Source organism: Gymnoscopelus microlampas (genome assembly GCF_963454915.1).
Source record: "Gymnoscopelus microlampas genome assembly, chromosome: 13".
NCBI lineage: Eukaryota > Metazoa > Chordata > Actinopteri > Myctophiformes > Myctophidae > Gymnoscopelus > Gymnoscopelus microlampas.
In genome coordinates, this window is record NC_139950.1 from 40,530,281 (window position 1) to 40,540,761 (window position 10,481).

The 10,481-nt window shown below is 41.8% G+C and overlaps 1 protein-coding gene across 1 annotated transcript; it reads right to left on the bottom strand.

Annotated features, from left to right (window-relative positions):
• Window positions 1–483: 483 nt before the first annotated feature.
• Window positions 484–7,058, bottom strand: gpr137ba (G protein-coupled receptor 137Ba). Its single transcript, XM_084076514.1, has 7 exons — window positions 6,286–7,058; window positions 5,571–5,620; window positions 5,124–5,346; window positions 3,663–3,809; window positions 3,111–3,239; window positions 2,857–2,978; window positions 484–2,383 (listed from the first exon to the last, which is right to left on the bottom strand). The coding sequence occupies exons 1-7, from the start codon at window positions 6,676–6,678 to the stop codon at window positions 2,266–2,268; spliced, it is 1,182 nt and encodes a 393-aa protein (XP_083932640.1). The 5' UTR covers window positions 6,679–7,058; the 3' UTR covers window positions 484–2,265.
• Window positions 7,059–10,481: the final 3,423 nt, after the last annotated feature.

The window sequence follows — 10,481 nt, forward strand, 5'->3', positions numbered from 1 at the left end:
AAACATTTTCATGTCACGGAGTTGGTTGAGAGCACAGGTGTTGCTGGCATGTTAAAGGTAAGCAGGCAGTATGTGAACAGTCAATGGTAGCTGTTTTCCATGTTTTGGTTCCTTTGCACCCAGAGAAAGTCCAGCCTCCTCAGCCGAGAATTCTATAACCATCTCCAGCAACTGTGTTTCGTCCCTATTTGATATGGTGAGTTGAGTTCCTTTAGCAGCGAGGGCACTCCAGTGCGTGCACAGACTTAGCTTTGTTGGGGCGAAGAGGTTTACCAGGTGATATAAATAATGATTTACTGTATACTGTATAAGGATTGTTTTTAAGATATTTAGGGAAACGATGGATGGCAAGCTCTATACAAAAGTGGTAGTAACCTATCATGAGCTCCAATCAAAGTACTGTATGTGTGTCTATATGCAATTTATTGAATTCAAACCATTTTAAACGTAAAGTTTTTATTGTATTATATGAAAATATAACTTGTAATCCTAGAGTCAGGGAGACCAAAGTTAAAGTTCAGGGATGACGAATAGCTACCACCTTTTGTCGGAATGTAAAAAATGCATGTATAGTAGAAGAAAGGAAGAATCATCTGCTTATAGACTGCTAATGCTAACCCTAGGTCAACAAAGTTATTGTAGGCCAACTACAGACAGATTATGAGTAAACTGGGCGCTTGGTTTTTACAAAAATGTGCCATTGCATCATTGTATTAATCTGTTTGTACTCCATATACCCTGCATATACCATGTTAACCTTCATGTAGTCTACTGTAGTCTTGACTTGCATGTCCAAAATAGCAGTATCGTAGCGAGCAGCGCCATCTTGTGGCGGTTGTGAAATAAGCATGTCACAGAAAGAGGAGTGCAAAGGGGGCACGGTTTGATTTGATTGTTAATGGACAATGCATTAATATATCTGCATGGCACTGAGTAACAGCATCACTGCGGAAGGCAGGAAACACGACTTCCGGCTATTCAACTGTCCGTGTTGATGCACTTTAGTACATGTATGGCCTGTCTTGCTGTTGGACAGAATAGAGCGGTTTTCTTTGCACTGTTCTTTACTTATTTATTTATCCAGTTATTCATTTACTTGACCATATACCCGTTGTTTGTTAACTAGATAAATTAATCATGCTAATTATTGTTATCTTGCTCTTTCGCTCTGGTTAAGAGCATCTGCTAAATACCTAAATGTTACTGTAAATGGGTAACTGTAAGGAAACTAGAGGTTCCGTCCACAACGCGGCCCTCACATCTAGGGCACTATCTTGTGCGCCGCCTTATCCCTTATCCCTAATCTTCTTCAGCTTTTTTAATACTTTGAAAAACATTTTAAAATGGTGAACCACTATGTGGCCCTCAAAACTATATCGCACCGCCGATCCAACTGATATGCCCTGCATCTTTCAGTCCTTGTCCCTTTAATGCCCATATATGGAGATCTCTGTATCTGTCAGTCCCTTCTATACCATGGAGATCCCTGATGTCATCAGCATATGCCCATATATGGGCCTGCCCCATTTTCTGCCCTTATATGGAGCTGACTGGTTTGTTTGGGCCTGATGCCATGAATACCTTGAGGTTAGACAACACACTCCATATTTGGGCGTAGCTGCATTGGGAACTCTTTACAGTACATGGTTATGGTTGAGTCATAGAGACATGAGCGAGACGCCGGCCAGTCCTCCCATCGAGCCAATTTAAAAATAGGATATTCTGTATTTTGGGCAGAGACAATGCATTTGGTATTTCTTTATGAAAGAGTCGGCCCTACTACTACATCACTATATGAAATGTCTTAAAATATGATACAAAGATTACAGTATATATTAAGAATTAGCCAACAAACTATATACAGTGTGTGGGGGGGGGTCCAGAGTCAGTCCAGAATATATAACTAATTTGTACAAGGAGTGTGCAAGTTAATGTGCCAAGAAGAGGGACCTTATATAATGGCCGTGCAAAACTGTTAACTCTAATTGTACACTTTGCGTTGTACGATGGTGCCACCCGCTGGAAATACCTGATGTTGTAGATTGGCTGTTTCCGGTGCACAACACCGCCGTACGACGAAGTATAAATCAGGCATATCTACAGACCCAGTCTATGCAACTTTGCAAACATTGTATGTATAGCCACCTAGGCTATTGAGTTCAAAACAGTCATCCCTGTGTGCATCAGTCTGATTGCCCAAGGAGATCCATGAAAAAATGTGCAAAAATAAAAAGCCACAGGTCAGAGGGAGCCGCATGAAATCCATTAGTATGGATTCAGCTCTTCTGGAGGAGGCGGGGGGAGGTGAGGAGGTTCATCCCCACCGATGTAGGCGGTGATACTGCTGCTCCTGCTCTCCCAGTCATAGCTGTCTGCAGACAAACTGGCAGAGAAACAAATCAAAAGAAGACCATGAATTAAGCCTTTAACCTCCCTGGATGTTTGTTTGTTAGTCATACAATCAGAAGACAAAACGGAGGCATGGATCTTCCCCATCCCCCCCCCAGAAAATCAAACCCTACATATCAGGATATTGTATACCAGGGGTCTTCAACGTTTTCAAGCCAAGGACCTCCTAGCTGAGAGAAAGATGAAGCAGAAGATGAAGGTCTGCTCTTTTTTCCCTCTACACCAAACCTCTTTGCCAAAAATAGCCGATCTACAAGCTCACAACGCCTCGCAGCGCGAGGCGTAAAGAAAAAAAATCATGTCACGCAAAGTTTTTGGCGGCCCACCTGTATTAACCCTGAGGACCCCCTAGGGGTCCCGGACCCCCTATTGAAGACCCCTGTTGTATACAATGATGTATAGGTGCCTCTTTTAAACTTTCAGGGTAAAACTAATTCTGCAGTGTACCTGGCTTGGATGTTCTGCGGGATGATGCTCCAGGCCAGGTCATCGTCGCTGTCATAGCGGCGTGGGTTGTCAAAGAAGTAGGCTCTGGATGAGAAGACGTGACCTGGGATTCCTGGCCCGTTCTGCAAGCCAAGCCAGACATCAAATACAAGCTACAGTATCAACACTGTCAAATCCTCAATGTTTGTTTATTCATTTGTAACTCTTGAGAGCTTTTGTGCCCTCTCCAGAGTTAAATTATCAGCTTTACTCACCCTATCTTGGGCAGGCTGTCGGACCCTGAAGAAAAATACCACCAGAGAGGTGGGCAGCAGCTCCCATACAAACAGGATCACTCCAAAGACTACGTAGCCGGCATCACCCAGGGTTGACCGCAAATCTGCCTGAAAGACAAGTAAACCTCTACATTATGCATGGCTCAGTCTAGACATTAAAGTTTGTTAAAGATTACACACTAAAACTATACTAATATTAAAAAAAATGTTGTTTGACCCTCCACCATACTGTGCTAACAATGTCCAACATAATACAAGGTATAATACAGGTAAGGTAATAAGTTACAATTCAAGAAAGTTGATAAGTAGTGACAATACGATGTAGAAAATGTAAGCAACCTGATAATTGATCAAAAGACTGCATCAGTATACACAGATATTGGTGTAGAGAAAGACCATAGACTAGCATACAATATACAATTTAATTTGGAATAGCATCTTCCCTGGGTTACTGAAATAGGATGTATATTTTTTGATCTATAAGTTGCAGCTAAAGGGAAACTATACACAGAATATATACAGTAAATGTACCTGGTCAGATACATTGTACCAGTCATAGTCAAATGAGTTGATGCTCTTGTTAGAGAGACCTAGGACCACTAGATTGTAGCAGGCCCTTGATGCATACATGAGGATGACAGTGGCTCCTATAGCTGTCACCTGGCACACTGATGTCCCCTGCATAGAGGTTTGAAACACAGCAACATGGTTAATATTTTCAAAATGGCACATCCATTAAGTGAATTGAACAGTTGAATTCTAGTATAAATCGGTAGAGCCCTCTAGTGGGCAAGCTGGTGTCATGCAAGTATGTCTATGGCCATATCCATTGTGCAGCTAACCATTATTGTCCTAATAAAAGAAAACGATCAAATTAGAACATTTAAAGACAGGAGCTGAACAAATGTTATGAAGATTTATTATGAATAGTTTGTGCATTGGATTTAGTTTTTTATTGGATTTTCTCTGATCATTTAACATAAAATATGCATATTAAAATGACGTATTTGAAGTTCAGCAAAAAACATGTTCTTCCATGCTTTGCATTTCGTGGTATAATATTCAGTAAAAATAAAACTAATCCATAGTAAATTGTTCTTACTTACTTTTTATATCATAATTTATATCATACCGTATATCATTAGTTTATTTGTGGACAAATGTTTACCTGTAAACAACACTGGAATCATAAGTGCAATACATAGTTCATAGTTTCCACAGAAACTAGTACCAAGGTTTATACAACAGCTTATGTGTTGATGTTCATAATTAACTTTATGAGCTTCAAAATAGTCAAAAAACAAGTCTGGAATCAGGTTCTGCGTGCTTTAGTCAGCGTGAACCTGATGACATCTTTTCATAGCTTTTAATTTGAATTAAGAACCATAAGTAAAACTGGTATCATATGATACATTTCCAAAAAGAGGATTTTCATGTCCATGTCAAATAAGAATAACGATTTAAATTTGGTAGTTTTTATAGGGGTCAGGCTTAGTCAAATTAAGCCTGAAATATGCCTATTGAAATATGTTTTATTTCATTTCAGCGGCTTTCGCTCAGGCTGTTGATAAAAAACCTTCCACAAATCAATGGTTATAGAACCATGTTGTTTGATTCCTCAAGCTTACAATTGGCTTTCATGTGCACTGAATAAACTCAGTCATGCACAGGCCCCATGCAGTGTTGCTAGGGAACACTCACTATGTGTAAAGCATAAATGATATGAAGAAGTGCATCTCCTAAGAAAATTCAACAACCTGCAGGTACTGTTGGTACTGTTGGGGGGGGGTTCAGAATATGTTTTGCAGCTGCCATATGATTACCCTTAAAGCATTTAGCAGACGGCCTTATGCCGAACAACTTAAAAAGTGTAAGGTCGGACTCAAAGCGCCTTGAACCCTAGTTAACCACCAATTGTCTATTCATTTGAGAGCTACAAAGTATGTGCAACTACTTTGATAAATATAACTTATTTTAACACAATACTCTTACCTTGGATTCCAGGTAAATGTTGGCCAGTGACATTTTGGCAATCTTATAAAGGCACAGGGAGAGTGAGACGGCACACAGGACAAAGAGTGTGTCATTAATGGTCACCCTGACCAGCACAATGGTCTGTGCGTTGGTAGAAGCCATCTTCACCAGTATGGCACATGCCAGATTGACCACCAGGAACACCAGACTGATGAACAGGAAAAGCAGGTACAAGGGAAGTCTAGGGATCAGACACAAGATTGTTACACACTTCTACGTCCTACAATATATGATACACACTTTAATCATGCACAATTTCATGAATTTTCTATGAAATAAATGTTCTTGTATTCTATCAGTCAATTAAACAAATACTACTGAATTACATAATGATAAGATTAAGAGTACCCTAAGGTATTTTCCAAATTCACAAAACTCAAAAGACTTTCTAATGACTGATCTTACCTGTATTTTAGAAGTTCTGGTGTATATTTGGACTTTGCTTTGAAAACAACCTGTAGAAGAAAACAATTACTGTGTCATGTGTCATGGGGCTCTGGAGAGTCAGTTTCACTTCTGTATTGCATTTCCTAAGAGAAACTGTGTTTCCTTAAAACAGGAACTTCTACATTTAATGCCACGACTGTAGATACACATTTGCATAACATCATGGTGTACGTGTAGCCTACATAGTTACACTTTGTGACCTGGCTTGACATTTGTAACTGCTAAATTGCAGAGTCAAATCCGTGCAACTGGAACAGTTGTGCTTAAAATAAGCGAGAGACACTATAGAAGACAGAATGTGTGATTTGCTGTTAGGATTATATACAGTAGATTAAACCATAATACACCACACAGAACTTCACAGCTATAGTTAGCTGTAGTATATTGCATTGTATGTACTTTTAAATACAGCATTTAAGCCACAACATGTTGTTGCCCTTCAGTCTTGGAAAAGCAATCGTTTTGTTGACAGATGGTGATTAGTGAGGGATTTGTGAGAGTATTTGTGAGAGTTTTGTTGACGTACGAATGAGCCTTTGTGGACTGATTGGCCTGACTGACAGTCCTGAGTATTTTGAACAAGCAGTGAAACCCTCTCTAATCTCTCAGAAGACTATAATTGTCAAGGCAAATAATACAGGTGCAGAAACCTGACGTGTGTATTACCACTCACCTGTGCAAAGTAGAGGTTCATGAGACACAGGGTGAAGAACTGCAGGCAGACGGGAAAGCAGTAGAGGAGCCAGAATAGAAAGGGGCTCAATTTGTTCGCCGCTACAAAGTTCTTGAAGTAGAAAGAGAAGAGCACGGCGCGAAGGGCCGACCACAGCAGGCACAGGAACAGAAACACGGTCTGGTAACTGAAACGCTTGTGTCTGTAACGCAGCACCAGCCACAGCTGGACGTAGATGAAGATGAAGAGCAGAGAGTAGAAGACCGTGTACACCACGGTCAAGCCCAGGGTGACATAGACGGGCACTGCCGGACTGAGGGTAGGGGGAGGTAGAGACTGGTTGTCCTTGTCCCCCTGCTGCAGCAGCTCTATCTCCCTCACAGGGGCCTCCATTGCTGGCTCTCCCAGGCCAGGGAGTCGAGGAGAAAAAGCAGGGGGCCCGCTCCTGGTGCTCTCGCTGCCGGCTTCCGTCCTCCACCACACACAGCCTGCTTTAGCCTTCCCTGGCTACAGCACTGCACTGCACGCACGGGCTGCTGCAGCTCTCGCGCCTGGCAGAGAAGAGGGGAGAGCCGTGAGCAGGAAGAGGAGGAAAAAGAAAAGGGGCAGAAACGCGTGGTGTGAATAGAGGTGTCAGGAGCAGGGGGGAAAAGAAGGAGGAAAGCAGAGGAGAGGAGAGGAGGGGTGAAGAGAACAGAGCTGACTTCCTGCTGCAACGCTTTGCGAGCCAGAGGCTCAGGCACATGATCAGCATTGAGAATGAGCCGTTTGTGAGGAACAGTGGGGCAGGAAGCTGCTCTGCGCTGTAGCTGGGAGTTCAGAGGGAGGAGGAGGAGGAGGAGGAGTACCACCTCCCCTATCCATTACGTTGCGCTACGCATCAGCTGACGCATTCTACAGTACCTTTAACCCTCTGCTGGAGCTTCCCAGACTACGGTGAAGCTCCCAAGAGATGCTCTCACTAAGTAGTAGCGATAATAATGATAATAAACCTTATTTGTTTAGCAACTATATACTTAGACGGGTGGCAAATTAAAGGAAAATCCTGAATTAATGTGTGGAGACGTTCTTACAGCAACTGTATACAGACAGGTGACAAAGTAAATTAAAAACCTGAGTAAACATAATGAATGGACATGCTTCCATAGCGATGTACTGCATGATACACCCCGCGCTGCCTCAGGAAATCCCTGAGCGTCATCAAAGACCCCACACACCCCCATAACAGTCTGTTCAAACTGCTGCCATCAGGGAAGAGGTATTGGAGTTCAAAGCCAGCACAAGCAGACTGAAGAACAGTTTCCTCCCCCAGGTATAAGACTGCTATATAAGAAAAAACATCTTCTGTGGTATTACGGCCTTGTATGCTGATATGGGTTTTTAAACTATTTTTAACCTTATTTTAGAAATTGCTTAGAAATAGGGCCGTTGATAAGTTTAGTATTGCTATTGATGTATAGTTTTTATTGTGTATTATGGCGTAACCCCAACCTACGTTTTTCACAGTGCATGTACTCGTACATACTTGTGACAATAAATCTCTTGAAAATCAGATTAAGCACTGAACACCCTATGTCTCTGTGACATGTATGGGCAGGCCCAATTGACCTTGATTTTGGCAAGGGAAGACTGACAATAAAAAGGGGCATTATTGGGGCATGGGTGGCAGGAGCTTCAGTCACAGAGACTGCTTAATGATTCACAATCAGAATCAATAGCAACAGTGGCTATAGTGACATCTGCATTTTGATTTACAAGAAAGACAGCTGTAAAATACATTGTGCTCAGAAGCACAGACACGTTTTATGACTGTGATGCTCATGCATTAGCGCATGATGTAAGGGAAAACAGAAGGGCAATTCTTCCTCAGTTGACTCGACTGAGAATGTCACTGCAGGACATGATCAGACTGTAAGCAAAAACATTCTCATGACAACAACTATATAAAGGGAGATGATATGGCATTTTCCTGGCATCATTTGGGTAAACGTGTCCCCTCTTAGAAGGAACAGTTACTGCAAATCAATACAAAGTTATTGAGTGATCACTTTTATCTTATGAAGAAACACTTCTATCCTGATGTGAGTGGTCTCTTCCAAGATAACAGTGCCCCCACCCACAGAGCACACAAATTGTTTGCCAAGTAAAAACATTAAAGTGAATCATATGCTATGATTGCTATAGCCATCGCAGTCAGTAGATCTTAACCCAATTGAACACCTATGGGACGTTTTGGACCGATGTGTTAGACACATTAGATAACCAGCGCTCTCAAATGAGGGAATATTTTCCAGCGGAGTCCTGGCACGCGGTGGCCCATATAGCGCGTAGTAGGTGTTTGTTAAGATAAAACTTGGCCACGTTTCCCGAATGGTGAAAGGCTGTTTCAGTGAAAGATATTATGTTATTGAATGATGTCCTATTCAGGCACAAAAAGGGACTATGCTAAAACAATGGCTGAAATTATGTTCAAATAAGCTGATTACACATTGTGGTTGTGATTCTGACCAAGTTAATTGCAGGTCAGATGGAATTTGACTCTCTGCAGAACTTGGTTTACCCAGAGGTTCAGGGTCTATTATGCTCCTCCGCAGAGTTTATTATGGTTGGTAGCAGTGTGGTTTGTTTTTGTTTTCACAGGACTGGGGCATGTGAATATCAGGGAAACCTTCGAGGGAGGTCACCCCAATTCACATTTGGCTCCATCGACACATTTTTCATTCTATACACCCCACCATTATTATTGTCTTTGGGACTTGGAGACTACGCTGTACAATTCTGTGTTCATTTAAAGGGGGTGTAAGTGATATGTTTTTGTTTAACAGTTGAATCTCTCCAGCTCTTTAGTAAGCCATTTTTATCCAATCAGGAGAGAGAACCCCCACAAAGATCATCCATCAGCTAGTGTTCCAGTTCCACGTTTGTCTGCTCATTTGTTTGTTTGTTTAACCACTTCCCTTTTCTCTTGTAAAGAGCTGGAGAGACGGGGAGAGTACCTTTAACTCTGAGACTGTAAAAATGAAACCAAATGGAGTTACAAATTGCTAAATGATCTCTTTTATTGTGTAGAGAATATTTTCAGACAAAATACTTTGTGACCAAAGCATTCACATGTGGTCAGACATTTGACTGCTGTGAGGAATTTTGTTCTGTAACGATGATTTCCTCCAAACCTATGTTGTGCCATTTTGTCCTTTTCAAAATAATGTGCTCTAACCAAAAGATTGATAATATGAGAAACTGAAAACATCACCACCAGCCTTTCTGAGAGCAAAAAGCAACATATGAATGAAAGAACAATACGATTCTGTCCCCCTGTGTCATAACATATTCCCTACTACTGTATTATCCACATCTGACCTGCCGGCTACTGGTTCCCAGAGAAAAACACTCACTCAAACATTAGCAGGTCACAGTTAGTGACATCACTGACCCCAGGTTAAATATCCCATCACTCACTGTAACTCCAACGAGAGTCGTGTGTGTGTGCATCTTCAGCTCAGAAACATAAATATCAGTGATCATGACCAGAACCAGCATGTTACCAACAACAAGCATCTGTATGGGGGGCTATCAAAAGTGAGTGAGAAGATTGCAGCCAGGAGAATTAGGCTGGTCATTCACTGCCATAGACACCAGGAGCTCCCAGCCAGAAAGCTTGTGCTATGGGAGCCAACATGCAGGCATCTATTACAAAGGCATCCATCCCACACCTACCTAATGTACTGTATGTGGACGTACCAAAGAAAGATGCCGAGGTGGAAAGTACCGGAGAGATGTATTGAGGCTCGAGATGACTGGAGACGCTGCTGGGTGGCTACTCTGAGGACGACCTAGAGAGAGATGAACAGAATTATCAGCGTATTTTAACCACACTTATTCTGGGCATGTCATAATAGGTGAACATTTGGTGAAAATGGCTGATCTACAAGCTCACAACACGTCGCAATGTGATGGGTTGAGAGCTTGTAGATGTAGTATTTTTTGCAAAGAGATTTTTGTATAGAAAAGGAGGGGGCCACGTACAGAATATAGACTCCTGGGGGACCCCGGTCAATGACGTGTAGGGCTTAAGTGGTTAACTAGTGGATTAATATTGAGTCGTTCCATTAATATTTGTTTGGACTTTTTGTACTGAGACGTAATTTGTCAAAACGTTACTCATTCTACTTTTATACGAATAATAATGATGCTAT